This window comes from Prunus dulcis, chromosome 6, assembly GCF_902201215.1.
Source record: "Prunus dulcis chromosome 6, ALMONDv2, whole genome shotgun sequence".
NCBI classification, from domain to species: domain Eukaryota; kingdom Viridiplantae; phylum Streptophyta; class Magnoliopsida; order Rosales; family Rosaceae; genus Prunus; species Prunus dulcis.
In genome coordinates, this window is record NC_047655.1 from 23503758 (window position 1) to 23528356 (window position 24599).

General features: G+C 37.2%; 3 protein-coding genes across 4 annotated transcripts; 1 reads left to right on the forward strand and 2 right to left on the reverse strand.

Annotated features, from left to right (window-relative positions):
- Positions 1-2315: 2315 nt before the first annotated feature.
- On the reverse strand, positions 2316-7027 carry LOC117632816. Its single transcript, XM_034366408.1, has 5 exons — positions 6824-7027; positions 5937-6141; positions 5186-5531; positions 3260-4243; positions 2316-2860 (listed from the first exon to the last, which is right to left on the reverse strand). The coding sequence occupies exons 1-5, from the start codon at positions 6913-6915 to the stop codon at positions 2730-2732; spliced, it is 1758 nt and encodes a 585-aa protein (XP_034222299.1). The 5' UTR covers positions 6916-7027; the 3' UTR covers positions 2316-2729.
- Positions 7028-9220: 2193 nt separating this feature from the next.
- On the forward strand, positions 9221-12485 carry LOC117630819 (heat shock 70 kDa protein 1-like). The gene is made up of 2 exons (XM_034363607.1): positions 9221-9730; positions 10521-12485. Exons 1-2 carry the CDS (start codon positions 9517-9519, stop codon positions 12248-12250), a joined length of 1944 nt encoding a protein of 647 aa, XP_034219498.1. The 5' UTR covers positions 9221-9516; the 3' UTR covers positions 12251-12485.
- Positions 12486-14124: 1639 nt separating this feature from the next.
- LOC117631235 lies at positions 14125-16678 on the reverse strand. Of its 2 annotated transcripts, none has more exons than XM_034364273.1 (2): positions 16399-16678; positions 14125-15840 (listed from the first exon to the last, which is right to left on the reverse strand). In XM_034364273.1, the coding sequence occupies exon 2, from the start codon at positions 15805-15807 to the stop codon at positions 14299-14301; it is 1509 nt and encodes a 502-aa protein (XP_034220164.1). In that variant the 5' UTR covers positions 15808-15840; positions 16399-16678; the 3' UTR covers positions 14125-14298. The 2 variants fall into 2 exon arrangements, with proteins under 2 accessions (XP_034220164.1, XP_034220163.1); XM_034364272.1 differs by having other exon boundaries at positions 14125-15944; positions 16399-16677.
- Between the last annotated feature and the right edge of the window lie 7921 nt (positions 16679-24599).

The window sequence follows — 24599 nt, forward strand, 5'->3', positions numbered from 1 at the left end:
ACCATCATTAGCAACTAAAAATCTCCTAATCATGTGCGTATGAGAAATCCCTTTTTCCTTTGTAGTTTAAATTATCGTTTGTATTAAAAATAAAATAAAAACTCTTAATCAGATTGAATCTTCTGATATCCTTGTATAAGCTTGTATGTCAATTCAGATTTTGGGTTTGGATTGTTTGTCTTGTAGCTTTTGGTAACACCGATGATGGGGACTTTGTAATCGTTGTTTTTGTACAACCCAACATTTTAGGAACTGCTTATTTATTAAAAAATATATATATCCCAAGAAAGTGACATGAAAAAATGATGGGTTTGGTTTGGATGATTAAAATTAATTTAACCAGGAATGAGAATAAAAATATTTTTAAGAACGTAATTTTGTTATCATGGCCATTACTGTGTCAATCAAGAAGAAAACCAGATCTTGTTTGTGCTGGTTATAGAATCAGATCCATTCATCCCTGCCTTTCATGGGCAGATTGCACAGTTGAGAAATGTTGAAGCTGCTTTGTGTCCAAATGGAAAGAAATTGGTGAACCACAAGGCAGAGTAATGGCATATGTACGACCAGGTTCGTGGGTTTTTCTGTTTTGGCTCTAAGAAACAACCAAATGAAATGAAGGCAGTCAGTTGTCAAAGTAGTCGGTTATAAAAGCTTCTTGGGACTTCTATAGTTCAAATATTATAAGCACTTATTAAATCTTCATTTCCATCACGTCATCGCTTATATTTAATTAAGACAGGAAGGAGACTGCCCAACTACAGATTTGAGAGGGGGAAAAAATAAATCCAAGAATCATGACGGAAGCAACTAATATTAATGTGACTACCTGTTATAAATCTAATCCATCTAATAAATGTGTTGTGGAGGTTCACCATGTATCATCATGTGTGAAAAGGACTTGGTAACATGCTCTGAGCTAACTATGACAACAATTACTAACAAACTACAATTTCTAACATGTGTGAATATGTTTCCCAGCTAGATAATCTGTTATGGTACGTCGTTAGACTATGAATCATGACCACGCATTCAAATAAAATTTCACTTAATCGAATGGTCTTTGATTAACCGTCTAAGTTTATAACAGTCTTTAGCAAGAGAACATGCAAACAGGCCTACCTGGTTGCTTAATTTCACAAACACCTGCTTGCTCCTAACAGAAAGCATACATGCACACGGGTGATATCATGTAAAACAAATTCATGTTTCGGCAATGCATGAAAACAGGCCTCCCTAGTAATAACTTACCTGCAACATGGAAGTGTCTCTCCTAGTTACCTTCCTCAACTTGGAGTTCCCGATAGGTTAGTGTCGGGATTGGTAAGAGAGTCTGAAGCAAAAGGGTATGACTCAAAATTGGTGTAAATTCGACTTGATGTGACTTGCGCCCTTTGTAATAGGGTACAGTAAGGTCTCACAAAGATGTGACTTGATACAATAAAGGTTAGAATGCAATAGGAAATGCTAACAGAGAAAAGAAGGTGCCGGTCCAGAAAATGCTCAGATACTACGAAAATAAATATGAAGAAGTAAAATACCTAATTTCCGTTGAAATACAAAATATATACAACAATACTCCAACAATTAAACAAACTGGACAATAAGTAAGACCAAATCAAAACACGCATGCTACCAGCTCACATCCATAATTGGATTCCGAGCATATGTCATTGATATCCTAATCGTAAGGTTATCAGCCCTTTTCGTGTGAGGAGTGTTTCAATTCAATAGGTAGACTACACATGAATGTAGAGACAAATTCACTAAACATCATCAGCATGAGCACAGCTCATATGCCACAACTTTTAGTGTTTTACACCTCAACTTGAGCTAATCAAACAAATGGAAAATCACTTATGCTCAAGCTAAGCATCTTCGAGATCATGTGCTTATTGGTTGCTCAGTTAAAACACATTTTCAACTAAGTGAGACTCATAGCTGTCCAGAGAAATATATGTGATGATGACTTACTTGGATTAAGAATCCACATTACGTGATATCATTCTTGCTCCATTAAAACTTGCACTATGGACAGTTAGTTGTGTACCATTTTCCAAAAGCTAATAGGCTCAGTTCTATCCATGGGGGTAAAACATATAATTGCCCAATATGCAATCTACCTTCTTATGTATGGGCTCAAAATTGGCTTCTACGTTAACCCACCAAGCACTTATGCACCAAATTGCAATCATGTGAATATTCAGAGCCCAGTGCTGTACTATCGTGAGTTGGCTCATCTTTGGTCACCATTCACACTGTCTCAACTGTGGTGTAGCATGGTTGATTGGACTCAAATGGAAAGACCAATGGAATTGACATTATAAATAATGCTTTCAAGAAGAAACAACAAATAAAACCATAAACCATGGAGGAGCCAACAAGACACATATAGTATGATGTGAGATGGTCCCTATTCTTCTATCTGAAATATAGTACTACCATGCTGTCTATTCCATCTGCGATTCATTCAACAGGACATACTAAAACCCAGAAGAAGGACAATAGATATAACAAGGCCTGAAACAGCCATCCTAAGCTATTGCTATGTCCACCCATCCGTCCACTTCACATAGATGATCCCAAATACAAACAAGCATGCTTTGTATTCGTTTCACTTATAGTCCCAGTTCTCTCTGTTAAACATATGTAAAGCAAGCAGTGCTTTGACCTCTTTTAAGTCCCCCAAAAGGCTTTGGTTGTGAGTAATTCTGATGAAGGAAGATAGTTTAAGACTTGTTCTGTGAGCGAGTTCGAGGGAGAAACCTTAATCGTGGAGAAAATCGCAGCTCTTGCCTACTGCAGGAAGTAGATTTCCTCTTCTGGCCTTGTGTTTTACCACCACTTCCTGAAACCTTTCCTGCAATTGACATCATTCAAAGCTTAAAATGCCAAAATTAGAAGGAGGAGGAGGAGGAGGGAGGGGGGGGTGGTGTGGTGGCGGCTTGGGTTTGTAAATGTGGTGTGCAGCAAGAAAGAAACAGGGAAACCATTGAGTAGACAGGACTTTCTTAAATCGTGTAATCAAATAGATTCAAACTATAGCCTAAATACGTCAAAATTGAACAAGGGCTGACAAAACCACTTTTAAGTCAGTTCTAAAACACTGAGAAAGTGATAAAGACCAGAATGTCAAATTGAGTTAAATGTTTGAGATGTTCCGCAAATCAGATATATTTTCTGCACGAGTAACATAACACAATTTTTTATAACTAGACAAGAATATAAACATGCACATGTAAATATAAACATATATAACCTTCACTTTGTCGAATGTTTCCAAGTCTTGTGACAACACCAGACATGTTCTTTTTATTTATTTCTTCGCCAGGCATAGTGTTGTCCTTGTCAGATGAAGGAGAGACAACTTTCTTCTTTCTTGATCCACCACTTTTCTTTTCCATGCCATAGTTTTCAGGTACTATTAAATTCTCCTCAGAAGAATGTGCGGAACGAGTTAACCTCCTCTTGTTGTCCTTAGCACAAGTCTTCATTGGAACATTTATATCTTGAATGGCTCCAGCATCACCAGGCATCGGCTTTTCATTACTTTCTTCCATAGGGATGTTACTCTCTGCATGAAGGGGCGAAGAGACTGCTTTCTTATTTTTCAATGCATCATTCTTCTTTCTCAATACATTTCTTTCATGAATGGTGACATTTTCTTCATAGGAAATTGATCCTGTAATATGAGCTGACTTGCTCTCTTCCAACCCTTGTTTAATTGACATAGTTGATTTATCTTTTTCTTCTTGGACTGCCGAACGAGTCAACCTTCTTGTGTTGGTTGAGGCCCTTAACTTAATCTCTTCAGCAGAATCTTTCACATGAGAATCATTGTTTTGATTTTCAAAACCTTTCTGAACTGCTGAGAGAGTTTTTCTAGCATCTGAGGTCTCATTTTCATTCTTATGGGCTTTGGTTGCTTCAGAAGATAATGTGTTACTAGACATATTGTCACTGTCACGGGAGTTGAATAGCTCAGTCCCACCTATAGCAATATGCTTGTGAGTACTCGATACTAGCAAAGCCAAAGCTGCACGAGCAGCAAGAGGACTAAGACGGGACCTGAAGTCTGAATGTTCTTCTTGTATGGATGAGCAAGGGGCTTGCGGGCCTTCATCTTCTATGTTTACTTCCAGCTCACCAGAACTCTGAGCAATACTTTCTGATTGATCCTGGTCATGAGAAACCTGAGCATTTGAAATGCTTACTTTGCATCGAATATCTCCCTTGTTATCAGCTGCATGCACACAACCAGGAATAATCTAAATGATGTAAAACTAAAAGAAAACTGATCAGTTAGCATCCCCTAAGTTCTGTTAATGAAACTATGTAGTTATCCCCTCGTTATTTTTTGTATTTCTTTTCAAACTTCAAAAAGTTACACAATCAAAATGACCACCACGGAAGGAAAGAAAAAGATTAGGGGCTAACTGAGTAAACTTTTAAGTTCGAATAGAGTCACCAATATTGAAAAAATATCACTCGGGTATCATGCAGTTAACCCTTGCAAGTGTAACTCCCATGTATCTGGCTTCAGAATTAGCATTGATGTCAATCTCATTTGTTGATGAGAGTAAAGGGGGTTGGGGGCAGGATGGAGTATTTTATTAGGCAAGTTCTAAGACTGACCCAATTATCAGTCCATTGCCATAAGGTGGCTAACCTCTTTCATAAAAACCAGAAATATGTAAAAGCTAAAAGTTCCTTCATGTAAGCTACATAATTATTCCTCCCCTAAAATTAAGCAAATGAAAAGGCACACGATTAAAATAGGGAGCTGATTTCCCACTCCTCTTTTGTCCACTTACACTTCCTTGTATGTTATATTACTAAAAAGTATTTAAAAAACAAAAGGGAGTGTAAGTGGAAAAAAGGGAAGTGGGAAAATCAGCACCCTTAAAATATGGGTACATTTAATTATATTGGATTATGCATATACCTTGGACCATACACAAGGCAAAGCCCATCTACTACTGCATCACTTTGCAAGTACCATACTCCTCTAATTCAACTTAAGAAGGGCGTTTCAGGTTCAAGGTGCAGATGCAACACACAGTTAAAAGAGAATGCTTATGGAGACAAGTTTCTTAAAATTATAAACAAAGACAGATAGAAAGAGATATTGCAACAACAGGTCTGAATTCATTAAACATATAAAGTAGTGAGCAGGGATGGTTACCTTCAACCCCCTCTAAAATGTCTATTGTAATTTCCTTTCTGAATTCATTAGCAGAAACATTGATGTCTTCAATTTGCTTTTCCAGAAATTTATTAAGATCCAATTCAACAGCAAAATCCTCAACCTCAAGCATGACTGGAACGGAAGATGCACTATCTAAACCCATTTGTTTAACTGATTTCAAGAATGCAGAAACAGTTGGATGGACATTGATGTTTTTGCCTGTCAGTTTCATGATTGAACTAGATGGTACAGTCACCATCTGTCCTTTGAGGTCTTGGTGAAGCCACTTGATCATAAAAGTGCATCTACAATAGACCCTCGTTGAGTGTCTCACTCTGAGCACCTAGTCGTCAAGATGTGAGGACATGGACTGAATTAACAGAATATATTTTTTCATGCAAAAGGTGTATCAAGTAAATAATTATCAAATACATTATAACCCACGGAACATGATGGTTATAACCCAATAAAACATGATTTGGTTAACAAAATTAATCTAAGTTATTTCCTATTATAGCTATTAACCAGATACGCAAAGGAAAGACAAATTTCTCAATTTATAAGTACCCAGGGCCCCTGTAAATTTGATGGAAACATCCTTTTTAGCATTATATAATCCTTTTTTTAACCGACTAGGCATTATATAATCAAGCACTTAAACAGTGAGCAATAAATACTTCAAGAGAGTAGATAGATGATAGCCCTGGTTCCAAGTACGCTTTAAATAAATTAGGAAGCAGATAAGTACCTTTTCCACCTTGGCATCGAAGAAGTGGCTCTTAGACTGTGACTTGTTGATGGCAAGAACATGCTCTCCTTCAATGCGAGTGCAGTCATCACCCTGAAGAGGTGCACAACGAAAACGGAGACGCATAAGGGCTTCATCCGTGTTCAACACCATATCTTCTAACTCCTGGCCCCCAAAGTCTACAATTAGGCTATCTTTGGTAGAGCTGTGGAACACAATCAGGAGCAAACTTAAAACATTTTGTATGCATTTCTAACAGTTGATATTTCAAACTTGACAAAAATAGGGCGATAAAACACAACTGCCTGACTAGAGAAATTTAGTTCTTCATGATCCGTTGTTTGGATACATTCGTTGTTAGTGTTAATATCCATCAAGTCATCCCCATATACAGTTATGAGTGACATATGACATGACACTCTTTCACAGCATGAGTAGCATAAATATTTTCTTAACTTTCTTCAGTACCCATTTAGAAAGTAAATACAACTGGGAAATGTGATTGAATAGATAAGATCATACAATTACAAAATGAATATAGTTGGTTTCACTGGATCACTGAAGTAATTCTGTATATACTATAAAGGAAATTAAACAAGTGCACAACCAAGCCAGAAAATTAAACAACTAATTACACGACATCAAATAGTTGAACCATCAATTACAGAGAGAAGCTGAATGCATGGACACACTATGATCGGATATAATAATTCCAATTTCCAAGGAAAACCCAACGATCATCTACACCTAGAGCAAAAATTCAAAACATGAACAAAACCCAGCTCACTAAAACTACTGGGCAAAACCCATCACTGCATTTTCCAATAAACAACAGGATCACAGTCTGGAAACCATTTTAAGTGGGTTGGTTCAGTTGGATGGCTCACCTGAGAGAGACTTGACATGGATGCCAAGACGAGTCTTCCTTGCACATAGCTTCAAGCTCAGTGACACTCTCTGCCTCACTGGTATCGCCCATTTCATCCCCTCAGGTTATAATCGTCTCTTTGGGTGATGAACAATAATGGAAATGGGACGAAGATGGAAGCTATGGAACACTATTTTATTTGGTGTTTTTTTCTACGCGCACACAGGCTGTGGAGTGAGGGGTTAGCTTCCAGAGCATTTACACAGTACGTTAGTGCCAGTCTCGGGTCGGGCCGGGCCACAATACCTGGGCTAGGGTCGGTTCACGTGTACGGTCCAGATTCATGCAAGTTTCGGCGGGCTGGACAAACAGCACTAAGCTGAGCTGGCATGATAGAAGAGCACAATTGATTTGTTGCCGACCAAAAAAAGGAAGAAGAGCCCGTTTGAGTTTGTTATCTACAAATTTTGTGAATTATAAATTACATGAACATGAATGTAAATGGCACCATTTCTTCGGGTGCTTTATCATCGATTCAATGTTAGTCAAACTCAAAAATGTTAAACTTCAGATGTAATAAAAAGTATAATGTATCATCGAGCCGGTTTCAATTGGTCAAACACATTTCTAAATTGTAACTCAACAAATTCAAACTTAATGTCATCTCTAGTCATAGGGCTAAATGTAGTTAAATGCTACAAATTTAGCCCTCCAAAAAATTAATTTTTTAAAGAATAGTGCATGGCTAAATTTTTCCATCTCTAGTCATGCGTAGCTATATTTTAGGATCATTCATATTTTATTAGTTTGACAAAAACTATGGTACAACACTCATATATTTCACAACTATGTACTGTTTTATTTAATTAAACTACGATTTAGAGACAATTTTTTTTTAATTCATATATATTTTTAAAACAAAATGAATTTACAAACATTTAAAATGGTTATTAAAAATAAAAATAAAAACCTAACAACTAGCTGACATCATTGATGATGTCAACGCGCCTTTAATATTGACTGTTGGATCTATAGTTGCACGAGATGTTTCGTGCTCTTGCTCACGCGTAATACTTTCTCCTCTTGGAAAGCACATGCGCTGGGCCCACAAAAAAAATTGGGCCTAGGCAAAAGCTAGGCTACATTTGGCCTAGTTGGAGGGCTAAAGGGCCAAATGTGGCCCTCCAAATTTTGCCAATTTTTTTTTAACCCATAATTGAAGATGGGTTTTACATTATTTTAGAACTACATTAAGCCTATGGCCCATAATTGAAGATGGCCTAAGAGCCTAGCCCATACTTTATCTCCACAAAATCAAGCCAACCTATTTGAATACTTGATCTATACAAATTTAAGAACCTTAGCCCAATACTTGATCCATGGTAATTAGGGGCATTGTTTAGAACTATTAAATTTTATAATAAACTAAATCTCAATTTAGAGCATATAATTTTATTTAATGCTATGGATATTCTAAATTTTTTTTTTTGTCTTGTAAAATCGACGCTCTAAATTAGTTTATTCTATGAATTTGGAATTTGAACTAAGGTGCAATGCGGCTAGCACGCTTTTCGTAGTCATTAGGGCTAACAAACATATGCCTCATTTCTGATCATAGGTACTAAACCTACCCTATATTATGTAATTTTTTTTTAACAAACAAAAACCTTACAAAATAAGGTCCTCAAGGGATCTTTACACCACCATACATATCAAAGTGTAATTTATGTAAAAAACTTCAGGAAAATGACATATACAAATATAATGAGTTGTACAAACATGTCCATACTTTGCAAGAATGTCAATCACTTGATTTGTTTCCGATAAGCATGAGGCAAACTATAAGTATTGTAAATGTCATAGTTTTAAATTTTTTGTTTATTTTGAATTCATAAATAATTTGAAGTTATACCTTTAATTGAGCTGGGTCAATAATTTTTAAAATAATCATGATATTTTATTTTGATCAAATACTTTAAATTACATAACTTTAAAATAAAATTTTAAAGAAATAAAAAAAAGCAATTCCAAACAAGGCGTAAATATTCTTAACAAGAGTACAAATCCGCACAATAGGTTTAAATGGCAACCAAATTAGGATTGGATTGGATTTCACGAAAAAGATTTGTCAAACATTCCAATATAACGATCAAATTGTATTTGATTAGATTTTGAACTTGTGTACTCAAATAAGAAAGATACAAACTTACAAAGTACCTTTTCTTCCAGAAGAAAAAAGCCTGGATTGTAATTTGCAAATAATCACAATCAATCAGGATTCAGACTTTGACCAATAAATAAATAAATAAGGATTCAGAGTGGGAGTGGGCTCCACCCAAGTGTATACGCGTAAAAGTGAACGGCTGATGGTCGACTACCGGAGGTAAAAAAGACCCCAAAAGGAAGGCAACCGACTAACTGTAGGAAAACCCAACGACGCGCGGATTGGTGAGAATCTAAATCAAACTTGACCACGGGTCTTCCAAAGCAACATGGAAACAATCCAGGCCGTCCGTTGCTCCCCACATCCCACGGCTCCAAAACTCTAGGGTTATAGAACGTTCTGGAATTCTAACGCTCCCAACGCTATATAAACCCTCCGATACCCAGCCTCTCATCACTTAACAAACCCTAGCAGCCAGTAGTTTTTCATCCTCTTCTTTTTGATTTATTTTCGTTGATATATTCGTCGACGAAAACCTAGAATATACAATGGCCGGCAAAGGAGAGGGACCAGCCATCGGTATCGATCTCGGCACCACCTACTCCTGCGTTGGTGTATGGCAACACGACCGTGTTGAGATCATCGCCAATGACCAGGGTAACAGAACGACGCCGTCTTATGTCGCATTCACAGACACCGAGCGTTTAATCGGTGATGCTGCTAAGAACCAGGTCGCCATGAACCCCATTAACACCGTATTCGGTAAGATCCGAGTTCCTTGCTCCGTTTTCTTTCAGTAACTTATAGATCTGTATTGTTGTTTATATTAGTTTATGGATCTGTATTTATGTTTACAGTAGTTTTTGGATCCGTATTTTTGCTTGTAATAGCTTATAGATCTTGTTTACAGTGACTGGTATGCTATAGATCTGTTTAAGCTAGATTTCTGTTGTTATTTGACTGTTTGATTGGTAAATTTATTAGGTAGTTACTTGTGTAGATCTGTGTTTACATGCTTCGTGTTGTTGTATCTGGTTATTGGCTTAAAATTAGATCTTTAGTTGGGCCTTCGAATACTGGATTTGAAAAAAACGAAATTTGATTAATAGATCTATAAAAATGTATATTTGATTTGGACTTCAGTTTAATATAGTTATAATTAAATAGTTGATGAACAACTTGATCACTGAGGTTCCCTAGTTTTTATAGATCAAATGCTATCAGTTTTGGTAATTATGATTTGCATACAAAATTATTTTATCAAGTACGAATTGTATAAATAAACAGAGAACCTTTACGTTTATAATTTATTGTACTCAGAAAATGATTTGTTTTTAGCTCGAATTGAATATGTTGATCGTAAATAAATTCATCATGATTGGATATTGATTTGTTTCATACTAGTTCAGGTGGTGAAGGTAATAAAATAAATTTGATAAATAATTATTTTGCTTGGATGATTTCAATTATATGTTTTGTCTTGATAAGTGTGTTGTATGATTTTGGATAAGTATACCATGATAGGCTAATCATTGATTTGTTACCATTGCAGATGCTAAGAGGTTGATTGGTCGTAGATTTTCTGATGCGTCTGTCCAGAGTGACATGAAATTGTGGCCATTCAAGGTCACCCCCGGACCTGGTGACAAGCCCATGATCGGTGTCTCTTACAAGGGAGAAGACAAGGTCTTCGCCGCTGAGGAGATCTCCTCCATGGTCCTTATCAAGATGCGTGAGATTGCTGAGGCATACCTAGGCAGCACAATCAAGAACGCCGTGGTCACAGTCCCTGCCTACTTCAACGACTCTCAAAGACAGGCCACCAAGGATGCCGGTGTCATTGCTGGAATCAATGTCCTCCGTATCATCAACGAGCCCACAGCAGCTGCCATTGCCTATGGTCTTGACAAGAAGGCCACCAGCGTTGGTGAGAAGAATGTCTTGATCTTTGACCTTGGAGGCGGTACCTTTGATGTGTCTCTTCTCACCATTGAGGAGGGTATCTTTGAGGTCAAGGCCACAGCCGGAGACACCCATTTGGGAGGTGAAGATTTTGACAACAGAATGGTGAACCACTTTGTTCAGGAGTTCAAGAGGAAGAACAAGAAGGACATCAGCGGCAACCCAAGAGCCCTCAGGAGGTTGAGGACTTCATGTGAAAGGGCGAAGAGAACCCTCTCATCCACTGCCCAAACCACCATTGAAATTGACTCTTTGTATGAGGGTATTGATTTCTACTCCACCATCACCCGTGCCAGATTCGAGGAGCTCAACATGGACCTTTTCAGAAAGTGTATGGAGCCCGTCGAGAAGTGTTTGAGAGATGCTAAGATGGACAAGAGCACAGTCCATGATGTCGTGCTTGTTGGTGGATCAACCAGAATTCCCAAGGTGCAGCAGCTTCTTCAGGACTTCTTCAACGGCAAGGAGCTTTGCAAGAGCATCAACCCTGACGAGGCTGTCGCCTATGGTGCCGCAGTCCAGGCTGCCATTCTCAGCGGTGAGGGCAACGAGAAGGTCCAGGACCTCCTTCTATTGGATGTCACCCCACTATCTCAAGGTTTGGAAACTGCCGGAGGTGTCATGACCGTTTTGATCCCCAGAAACACAACCATCCCCACCAAGAAGGAACAGGTCTTCTCAACGTACTCCGACAACCAGCCCGGTGTGTTGATCCAGGTCTATGAAGGAGAAAGAACCAGAACCAGGGACAACAACTTGCTCGGAAAATTCGAGCTCTCCGGCATCCCACCTGCACCCAGAGGCGTTCCCCAAATCACTGTTTGCTTCGACATCGATGCCAACGGTATTTTGAACGTGTCGGCCGAGGACAAGACCACCGGACAGAAGAACAAGATCACAATCACCAACGACAAGGGCAGGCTCTCAAAGGAGGACATTGAGAAGATGGTCCAGGAGGCAGAGAAATATAAGTCTGAGGATGAAGAGCACAAGAAGAAGGTTGAGGCCAAGAACGCCTTGGAGAACTATGCCTACAACATGAGGAACACCATCAAGGACGAGAAGATCGGAGCCAAGTTGCCGCCAGCTGACAAGAAGAAGATCGAAGACTCGATCGAAACCGCCATCCAGTGGCTCGACAGCAACCAGCTCGCAGAGGCCGATGAGTTCGAAGACAAGATGAAGGAGTTGGAGAGCATCTGCAACCCAATCATCGCCAAGATGTACCAGGGTGCTGGTGCTGACGGTGCTGGCCCTGTTGATGATGAAGCTCCAGCTGGTGCAAGCGGCCCTGGACCCAAGATTGAGGAAGTCGACTAAATTTCTGCTGGGGTTGAATTTAATTTCGGAATTTTAGGTGTTTTTGAACTGAATATTTTTATGTTTTTTTATTTTCATATTTTTGCCTTGGAAGTTATTTATCAAGGCCTTTTTAAGTTTCTTTTTTAATTTGCGGAACCTATAGGCACCGTGGTATTTTTTCCTGGATCTCTTTGCACCGGGGCCTCGTTATTTTTTGGATCTATTATAATTACAAGTTTACTTTTTAGCCAAAGCTTTCTTGGAATTTTATTTTGTTAATGCTGAAATTGACAACGCCAATAACCTAATTAATGTGTTTGAGCAAAATTACGGAAATTATTATTATGTCATGGTGTGCCTGGATCCAACAGCGCCATGAAGGCTATGGCGGCATGTAAAGGAGAGAAAGACACCTGCTGTAAGAGTCAAAGTTTATGTCGACACGACATGATCCTTCCTCTCCTCTTATTTATTTGTTTGTTTGTTTGTTTTATGGTAAACAGAATGGTAAATGCTAAGCCTGAAAATTATTGTAATGAGTAAGAAGCATTTCTTATTCATTAGTATAAACATGGTTAACGGACTCTTCGCTTTGGGACCACTTTCAGGTAATCAAAACTTGAAAGCGCTTTTCTGAAGGGTAGTTGAAAAATGCTTCTAACAAAAGCGCTTATAATCAGAATTGCACTCCTACTTCTGGACCGGTTTGCTGAACGCGGTGGGAGCCACGTGTCAAGCAAAGTGTGGGCACTGAAAGGCGGACAAATGGAAAATTGACATGAAAGTTGGAAAGGTCGTTCGAGGCCAGACGCCATCCTTGACCTCTTCTTGTCTTTCTACATCTCCCTCCTCCCTGGCTCTTTGACTAAAATTTCATTCGCACAAGTATGCTATGCAATAACAATGAAATGCAACCCTCTCCATATTCCACAAAATTGACCAACTTATGGACTGATTTGTTATTCAAGTTAGCTCAAGGGTTACACGGAATGAAAAGGAGTTTATAGACAGGTAGAAGAAGCAACTTGGGATATTTTTCCCAAAGTAGACTATGACTGCCACAATTGGGATATTATTTAGAAGTGATGTGGTTGGGCAATGGCCACACATAAGGGTCAAGAAAGATGCTTATGCTTTTTAACACTTTGAAAATCCCACTACAGTCACCACTCACTGCTGGATGAGTTAAAGATTCTAGTTTTAAGACTGAGTGGGTGGTGGTGAGGTGAGGTTGACAACATAACTTACTCCGTAAGATGTTATAAGTCATAGATAATCCACAATCATGGCAATGACATCTATCTAACTCTTAACACATGTTCTGCTACAATACAAGGCTTTCAAGTCTTCATCACCCCCCATTAAACAAACAATGGAAAGAAAGAAAGAAAATACACTACTTGCACAAACAAAACTTGAAATAATTCTTTGACAAAAGTGACAACTAAAGTAACATAGTTTTAATACATTGTTGACTGTACCATCCTCTGTGTATTTGTTTTATTGCTACTCAACTAGTGGTTATTATTATTATTATTATAAACAATAGTCTAAACTAGAGTTAAAGGGGATAGAGGATTCCGCATACACACACAACTAAGATACCATGGGATTCGAACCTGATACTTCTAGTCTACAAGTAAAGGCCTTTTTTCTACTGGGGCTAGACCCAGTTGGCAGCTAGTGGATTCTTGTTACTCAATATGATGATAAACAAATTCCTTCAAGAGTAAGTTGACTCTAGGTACCGCCTGGCTGAGTTTTTCAACTTGTATTATGGATTTACATATTAATTTCTGCTATGGAAGTGAGAAAGAAGCAAACAAAGAGTTCAGTTTCTGGAACCAAAACATAAATCAAGAATGGTTTAGCATGTTTATTTGAATCAAGAATAGTGGGAGTCAAAGCTAACCAGATGCATAGATTAGTAGCAAAAACTGCAAAGACAAATGTGAGAAGCACATTCTTTTTCCTTCATAAAATACACAAAATGGTACAAAGTTAGTAGAACAATGAAGCACCAAACATGACAATAACCCTTACATAAACTCTATAAAATGCCTATCTCAAGTCAACATAAGATCATTGCCTCCAAGGTGAGGGCGGAGGCAAACACGAACCTCATGTTCTTCTGGTCCAACGCGGAGTTTTGGAACCATAATCTCTAGCACAGAACCTGGCCCGTCGTAATAAGCTTCTATGTTAGCGTCTTCAGGAATGCGGGTGGACAGTGGGATTTCTCTGACAAACTCTCCTGGAGGACAATGCTCAGAGGATGGATCTGTAAGCCTGAAAGTCCGATCATGTCTCTTAATGAATGGCATGCGAGAAGTGCTCATACAAGACACCTTAATGATACCATGAGTAAGAGTATTCCTCCAAGAGACTTTCACCCTTTGGAGATCCACAAAGGGTAAGCTGATAATGATCAAATAACCTGCATCATCCTCATAGATTGTTTTTGCAGCTGTAACAGGTCCATGAACATTCTTCATTACACCACTAAAGTGATTTGGCCATTGCGACCCATTTGCGTGGATTTCCATATCTGGGATTCGATCAGATGGAGGATTAACAGCCAGGAAGCAATCGTCATCGTTCCCATGGGGAAAAAATTCCTTCCTCCTCTTGCTGACAGGAGACAGGTCCATTCCATCAGAATTGTTGTTGTTAGATGGTTGCGTAGACAAATTCAGCCCGGATCCATTCAGAAGTTTCTTTGAGTGGGAATTCGGCACATTCTTTAGTGGGGCAGGTGGCCTCTCAAGCTCAAAATCTGTATTTGGAAGGTTCCTCCATGAACTAAAGTCACCTGCTTCCATAGGGATTGTGAAGTTCACATCCCGCCCAGTCAGTTCCACCCACCTCTTACGCTCGTCCTCATCAAGGCCAATGAGATTAGGTGCCCGAACAAGTTCAATCCCGTGCACACACTGGGGGTTTGAAAGACCCCTATAATGCTTCCGCTGCATTCTGTGAGATCGAACAAAACCCTTGTCAACACTAAATGGAAATGGACGCTCCCCTTGGCGGGAATGTCCATTCATGTAACTCCTTAGCTGCATCTTACCCAACGCATTCTCAGGCCTCTCCTTGAAAACCCACATGTACATATTCTCCATGTCATGCTGAACCATGAAAACATCAAGCTTGAGATCAGACTTCTCAAACCCATTAACCCCATTGCTGTCCCTGATAATTTTGGCCTTTGATTTCTCATTCAATGCAGGTTTGAAGTAAAAACTGAAGAAAAACCAAGCACCCCATATGCTGTCTACCCGCTTGGCGCATTTCCGTCCAACCACCTTGGGGATGGTAAGTAAACTCTCGGTCTCGTAAACCTGTGGACCAAGCCCAACATCTAGAATATCACAAGGGTCCGAATTCCATGACGGTGGAGGTGGGCTGCGCTCAGCTGACAGGGGTAAATTGATATCAGGGGGGCGGGAGAGTATGATTTGCCGATTCATCTCCAAATCCAATTCGTCGTGAGAGGAAGCACTGGAATCCATGGACAAGAGCGTGGATGGGTGATGATTCTCCATTGACAAGGCTGTGAGCAGAGAATCTCCCATTTCAGCTGAACAACTCCTGGGTGGGTATTGTTGCTGGTGGATTGAATATTGCCATTTCCCAAAAACAATTCAAAGAAATAACCTTATAAAGACCTTCATCATATCAATCCCCACTATATCTCCCCTCCATCAAAACCCTAGATTTATCAAATCAAATAACAAATTCCTCACACACCCACGTCAAGAATTCAACAAAATAAAACAAGATTCAATAACCCAATAAACAAAACATAAAAAGAAATAAACTTTCTATGGAAAAATAAAGAGAGTGAGACAGTGAGAGAAAGATCTATAAGAAAAAAATGATGGTATATGGTTTATAAAATCTGTGTAAAAATCTCTTCAATCTCAACCAATGGAGAGAGAGAAAGAGATTTCTAAAACGCTATAGAAAAACTATATCCAACCTTAGCCCAAGAATCTCCTGAATTCCTCCAAACCCAGGTGGGAGACACTGAATCAGAACCATCAAATCCATAAAATAAAATTTTAAAAAATATCTAAAAAAGCAAACCCCAACCAAAAAAGAACAAAATTTTAACCAAAAAGACCCAGAAGAAGAAAATCGAAGGGGATCTTCAAAGGGAGTACCTTTTGGGATAAGCATCGGGGAACCGGAAGCAAGAGGGACCTCCAGAGGCGACCATGATGCTCATCTCCAGCGTATCATCAACTACCATATTCGCTTTTCCCTATTCCAGTTTTTATTTTCTATTTTTATTTCTGATTTTAATCTTAAGTTTAATTAATTTTTTGGCCTATTTTGCCGTCCAAAAATACAGAGGCATCGGAGAGAGAGCGTGAAAGAGGGCTAAATTGGATTTAGGTTTTTGGGGGTGAGAAATGAGATTGAGAGTAGGAAGAGAAAAGAGAGTCGTGCGGGAGCATCTGGTTATAAAGAGAGAGATAGTGGGTTAAAGCCCGCACTAGATGTCACCCATTTGGCCTACCGTTACCCGTCGTAACGGTGTTTGTTGTTGTTGTTTTTTTTCTGGGAAAATACTTCATTCCTTATCGTGCAAATATGAACTTTTATATTCTTATCAATAACAGCATGATATGTGTGTAAAAGTTTTTCTTTTTCTGTTTTAATTTTTATTTATTGCATGTGCGTCAAACTATTATTTACATGAAAGTAAAATATCTCATTACAAGGAAGAAGACAAATAATATCCTTTTTTTTTGTCACATACGATATTGAGAGAGTGAGAAATCAAACCTCGAGATTTCGCATGCAGAATAAATGCTTTTAAGTATTAAAGCGATAAGCCTCTTGTTCTAAGAGTTATTCTTTTTATTTATCACATATATGGGCAGTGTGCCTATAAATTGGAATAATTTTAAATATCGTTTTGTAAAAATAAAAAATAAAATAAAAAGACTTATAGTTAATTGATAAGTTATCTGGGACGGAAAATTCCAATTAGGTCATCCAATACGACATAAATAATTGAAATGGAGAGTGTCTTCAAACCAAATGCAGCCAAGCTCCCAGGTGACTCAAATTTGCTATTTTGCCCTACAAGTTGTACGATAACAAGTAATTGTAAACACGCATGTTGACTTTCTATTCTCCCTCAACTTATCATTCAACCCTTATCTCTCCCTTTGTCATTTCTGTTTGGCATTTTGTTCTATTTACAATAGTACCCATTTTGTTTTTGACACTTATTTTCATTTTGTTCTGGTAATAAATAAGCATTCAGCATCCCTTTTGGCCACTTTTTCACACACATATTTTCGTATTTTTTACACTTTGTTCTAAAGTTTAAATATGCTCTTTCGTCAGTCAATTCTCATTCACCGCAGCATCAAGATCTTTTTACAACAAATCTAAATCCTTTACTAAAACCAATTTCCGCTGCGAAAGACCTTCGGCACAAAAACTTTCACCGTTAAAAAAACCACGTTCAAACTCATTACACATTACTGAAGCACCATCCGTATCAACTTTGATAAGTTTGAATACAATTAAGTAAACATAAAAGAAACTTTCTAATTGATTGAATGAACTTTAAAGATTCTCGATGCAGTTTTTTTTCCTTCCATTTCAACTTTACCTGTTTCTGAAGAGATAGAAATGATGTAGAAGATGAGGAAAACTGTGGCAATAGCTCCTTGTAAGTTGTATTATTAAAGCTCAAAGAAGAAAGTGTGTCGTCCACTCTCCATCTTTACTCTTTTAATGGTGGGTGTGGCTATCAATCCTCTCATCTCAGAGGGTCCTCCCCGCACTCCCTAAACACCCCAAAAATCCATCCATCCCACCAATCAGAAAGTGTGACTGCTTTTTTTTTTTTTTAATACATATATAATATAATGTTGTGGTTTGTGTCGCGTATCGATCTGATATAATGTTGTGGTTTGTGTCGCCTATCAATTGGTTTCTCAGATCTCTCTCATCTCTCTTGCAATTTTGGGATTAATGGCTAAGTTAATTTATTTTTCCTTGATCTTCTTATAACAATGCCCCAAATGAACCTTTCCTAGTTAGCCTTAATCCCACCTTATTTTATAGAACTAATTATATTATTCCATAATTGCCTTTGTCTTTCTTGTCCCACATGTGCAATAATGGCTTCATGGGCCATTAAGTGTGTAAAGCCATATATAATTATAGTTTAATTACACCACATCCTACATTTTTTTCATGTGTGCAAAATTATGATACTTGCACCCAATTATCATACAACAACCCATGATCTTTTTGTTTCTGTTCTTTTGGGGGCTTCTGTTTTGGAGACGCAAGCCAATACATCAGTTGGGTAAGTGCAATAATGGAAATTGGATAGCTCATTGTAAGTGCATCGCATGTAGTCACCCCCTACCTATATTAACTAGTAATATAGAATTGAATTCTCGTACGCGCATGAATAGAATTGAATTCTCGTACACGCATGTTATTCATGCGCGTACGAGACTTTTTATTTATACGTAAAAATGTTCTCTTGCTAGGTGATATAACATGTGAAACGAGCGTAGTGCTAGCAAGGGAGGAAACTGAAGTGCAGTCTCATTAGGATAAACACTTTCCAGGCACTGAGTCAATTTTTAATGGGAAAACAGAGCATAATTCAGTAGAAATTGTTTTAATATGAACAAGGGGAATCTACTGTTTTTTTTCCACTTATACCAAAAATAAATAAATATTTAAATATTTAAAAAAAATGTTAAGGGTTTTTTAAATTATTAAAGTGTAGATTAAATGAACTTATATACGGTCATTGGTCAGGTGTGTTCTGTTCTGAAACAGAGGAACTTGCCTTTACTAGGACTAATTCTTTCTTTCAGGTCACGTACGAGGAAAATGTGGAAGCTGGCCCACGTGGCACTTTAATTAATTAATTACTTATTTTACAATTTACAGGCAGGCCTCTTGCTTATTATAATTTTAAAAAATTGTGTTTCAAAACTTCCCAACTCTGCCCTGGAAACATCATCCTATCCCTAACCCTAGGTAGGCTTGGCCCATAAGAATGGTTGGGCTGAATGGGCCTAGTAATTTACATTCTTCGGGCCCATATACGGCCCAAAAATTCAGCCCGGCAAACCCATCGTGAACCGTTTATAGGGTAATTTTGACATACAATCGGTTGTATACAACTAGTAATAGGAAAGAAAATAAAAACTAATATATGGGGAAAACGAGCGAAAATTGTTGGATAGATCATATCATGTAAGTTTCCTATATATGCAATTATCATGTGAATTTATAGGATAACAACTTATCCACACACAAATTAAAAAGGAAAAAGAAAGTTCAAATGGATTATGATCAGTGACGGAGCCAAAATTTCACATTAGATGGGGCCTTTCATAAATCTTGTATTCTCTTCAAAATTATCATGAATTTCATATTTTAATATCATCATCTACACTATTAAAGACCTAAAGAGAAAATAAATAGAAAAAAAGAGTTCTTAAAGTGCAATATTAAGATACCCAACTCATACATTAAAAAATGAGAAAAATAAAATTCACAAAGCTTTAAACAAAAGAGGAAGAGAAAGAAAAGTTAAAACTTTAGGAGTTTTTAGTGCAAATATCATGAACTAACCTAGAAGATTTAAGTGAGATGAGTAGAAGAGAGACCAATAAATTTTATGGTTAATTTATAGATAAAAAAAACCTAATATATTATTTTATTTTAAAATAACTATTCTTAAACTAAAATAATATATATTATATGCAAATAAAAAATGTAAAATTAAAATGAGAACCTGAGACCACACTGGTCTCATGCTGGGTCTGCCCCTTATTATGATGATGTTTGTTGGTAGAAAAGTTTTTATTCATGGAGCATTTAAGTTGCAACATCAGCAATGTCGGCAGCCTATTGTATTATTTGGTAATTGGTGGCTATCACAAATTCACAATGGTGAACATGTGAAGTGGCAAAACTGAAAGAAGCACATCCAGATCAAGGCCATTGACATGGCAATTGGACACGTGTTGCAAGATCCAAATGAGATAATTTTAAATAATTTTTAAAAAAACAAATGAAGAAGAAAATCAATATTTGATATCTAGTGGCATCTTTGAAAAGTAAATTTAAAAAAAAACAGAAAATAAAAAAAATAGTGTAATGATTAAAATATCTCAATAATTGAGGCGACTCGGAGAGACCATGGAGATCTTGAAAACGAGATGGTTGAGATATTGGGAGAGGGGATTGGTGGAATTTGGGATCCTAGTCGACTCACAGATACAAAAGTGCAAACTTTATTTTTATTATTTTTGTTTTATTTATTTATACATGGAAAAGCAACATCTTCTTGATAAATAGGTTGAACCATCAAAGTTATTGAGTTGGTTGGAATCAGATCTTTGTGGTATCATCAGCATCATGCACGATGCATTTGATTAGAAAGTTAATTGGGAGGTTACAAAAAGAGATAAGTTGGACTAACAATAATTTGCCATGTTGTCACTTAATTTTGATGCTTTGAGTGACAAACACTATTTTTTTTATTTCTCTTTTTCAATGTGCTTCCAAAAGATTTACATGTGAGGGAACAGTAGGTGCTTGCTTAGCTAACAATGCATAAGCAATAGAAGTTTGTAATTATGTTCATAACATTGTTAACTGATTCGATACAGCTCGAATTCGATATATTTAAGTCAAACTAAGAATACCTGAATACTCGATTTGGATCCAATCAGCTTTCATCCTTAGAAAGCTAGAAAGGTATATTAGCACATGGTGAGATTGTTAAAGAGCAACATTAGCAGTTCCTTGAGTATGTCTAGAATTGATTCCATTTTGCACCACAAGTTTTACTCATCACATATTCCACTCTCCAACATAAGTAGCATATAGTAGCAACTCATGAAGATGCATCTAGTGTGGACCCGAGGGAATATGTAAGAGAACTAGAGACTGGCCCAAAATCAAAAGGAATCTCCAAGGGTCCACATAAATAATATATAAAAAATATCAATTTTTGCAAGCCTTGCAATTTCTTATATTTGCTACACAAAATTTTTTTGTAAATAAAGTTCATCCACGGAACGACCCTTATTACAACCCTAGGTTACTGAATGAATTTGGGGATTAGTGTAATTTGTCAATCTAGGTTCTGTTTGTAAAACAACAATAAAAAATTGTCGGTTAAAATGGTTGATAAGAACATCTCCAAAGGAGATGTCAAATTTTATGTGGCACTTTTAACAGATAAAAATAACGGCTGAAATTTACTCCAGCTATAGTCTATATTTTTTTTCTTCTTGTTATTATTTCATGTATCTACTGTCATTATATGCTTTCATTATTATTTTTCTTTTTTATTGTCATTTGACATTACAATATTATTGAATTTTTTACCATTGAAAATTTATGTTGATTTTTTTCTGCTCTTTTCATCAACCAACGGGGAGATGGATGATTTTTTTGTTTAATTACATTTATGTTATATTTTATAATTAATTTATAAGTATTTTAACTTAATTAATGAATTACTCTTAATCGTAAAATATAAAAATACATTCATTTAAGAAAGTAATAAATAAATCAACACTAATGTGATAAAATAATATTTTAATTTGACATATCGAGTGAGGTGTAAAACTATAAACATTATCTAATACTAGCCCCTTCACGCATGTGCCAATTGGTTTTCTTTTTTAATTTTTATTTATTTTTAGAATGAAGAAAAGATAACATGGGTAGTTATGTTCCATAAAAGTATGACCTATTATTTGATTTGATTTTTAATTTTTTAATATGAAAAAGTGAATTTTACCATATTACCCTCATTTAATCAATAATTTCAATTCTTAATGTTTGAATTAACCAAGGGCATTTTCTAGTATTTTGAATGTTTCACCATTCTATGCTTTTTGCTTTATATATATATATATATATATATTTTTGATTAATTAGATATATATTAATTTACCATTGACCCAAAGGTCAAACTCACAAGCCATTCAATTGGGCCACTTGCATAACCCAATCCAAAGTATTCTATTTCCAAGAGTAAGTCTTATAAAGATCTCCAAGGAACTCTAGTTTTCCAACTTGGGACTAATTTCAACTCAAACATGTTTGCAATGCCTTGCAAAACCAACATATTCAACTCATGCTCATTTTAAAGAGAGATTCTTAAGTGTAACTAGTTATATACAATCATATACTTATCTCTCTCTCTCTCTCTCTCTCACAATGTGATAAAAGAGATGGAAACACGATGTATACAACTGATAATAAGAAAGTTTTCTCCTTTCTAACCTATTCATTCATCAGCAGCGGCTTTGAGATTTTAGGGCTTCTCTGCCAAAACAACGAGAGGGCCTCCTAAAATAAAGTCTTCAACGAAAAATTATAAAAAAGAATCAAACTATATAATCAAAATTTTGTGATCATCAAATTACTAATTATCAATAACCAAGAAAAAAAATAATATTATACACAATATATGAAAAACAAAATCTGAGTAATAATATATGAAAAACAAAATCTGAGAATTTGAGAGAGAGAGAGAGAGAGAGAGAGAGAGAGAGAGAGAGAGAGAGAGAGAGTTGAGTGGTTGAAGGCTGAAGGCTGAAGGCTGAAACTTAAAAAAAATTAAGATACATGCGGCTGGAAATTAAAAAAAAACATACAAAGTTGTATGTTGGATGTCACACCCCGGACCGGCTCCGCCGTAACACGATATTGTCCGCTTTGGGCCTGGCTACATTCTCACCAGCCCGCACGGTTTTGTTCTTGGGAGCTCACATTCCCAGGGTGGTCACCCATCCTGGGATTGCTCCAGCCTCAATTCGGAGTTAAATGAGCTCCCAAAAGGCCTCGTGTTAGATGGATGCGAGGTGTGCCATATATAGCACATCACCCCCTCTCCGTTGGTCGATGTGGGATCTCACAATCCACCCCCCTTAAGGGATGACGTCCTCGTCGGCAGCACCACACGGCAGAGTGGCTCTGATATTTTCGTCTCCACATTCACCAGCCCGCACGCTGGGACTCACGAAGCAACTTCCCAGGGTGGTCACCCATCCTGGGATTGCTCCAGCCTCCAACTCGCTTAACTTCGGAGTTCCTAAGAACCCGAAGCCAGTGAGCTCCCAGAAGGCCTCCTGTTAGATGGATGCGAGGTGTGCCATATATAGCACATAACCCCTTCTCCGTTTGGTCGATGTGGGATCTCACATTGGAGGCCTCTTATATTGGGCAACATGAAAATCAATATTAAATAGGAATAGGAAAATCAACATTAATGTGGGAGCATATATTTTCGTCTCCAATTAAAAGAAGATTATCTCTTAAATTAATTAATTAAACTAGTTTATCTGACTAATTAATTAATTGGGATAAATATCTTAATTAATATGATATTATCTTTATTTAAAGAGATAATATCATTAATTCAGATATTATCATAATAAAGAGAAGATAATATCATTTAATTCAGATATTATCTTCTTAAGAGATAATATCATTAATTTGGATATTATCAAGTCCGACTCGATCCCTACGAAACCCTAGCCCCGAGGCTCCTATAAATAGACGACCTCATTCATCATTCAAGGTACTTTAAAAAACCTACTCCTAATACCCGAAGCTCTCTCTCCCTCTCCACTCTCCATATTTTCTCAACACGGCTTCGGCCACCACACACGGCTCCGGCCACCCAGTTCACGCCATACATACAACTCCGTATCCATCGGAGGGCCTTTGGCCAACACCCCCCGGGTGTGGTCTATTTACTCCAGTCTTTTTTACAGGAATCGAGAAAGAGAGAGAAGGAAGATCGAAGGTTGAAGGATCAAGAAGTGAATATTCTCCCGCGAGATTATTTGCACAAACAATTAATATTATAGGAGAAGCCAAAGCAACCGATACCAATATAATAAACTCACATCAATAAAATGATATTTATTATGAGGCCCATTTTTTTATATATAAAATTTGGATTAAAAGCGATAGTAATTTTATTGATAACACACAAAAAAGTAAAAGTACAGAGTAGTCGCAATGCCAAATATGAGTACAACATCTCCAGTGACCAAATACAAAAATAAATTGGTTTGATCTGAAGAGAATGACGCATGCCAGAAAAACCTAAAAACTCCAATTCGGCAGAGAAGAAGCATCTATACTCAAACCTACAATACAGATCCACAGCACAACGACAGTAACGGCAAATCTGCATCGAAAAGTCGAACACTAAATACATACATAAGCAAACTCCTATTGAGTTTCTGAGAATTATTATACTAAAATAAACAGAGAAACAAGGACACCGCACCACTTCCTCTCCAGTAAACCAAAGAGACTCGTAGCACCAACA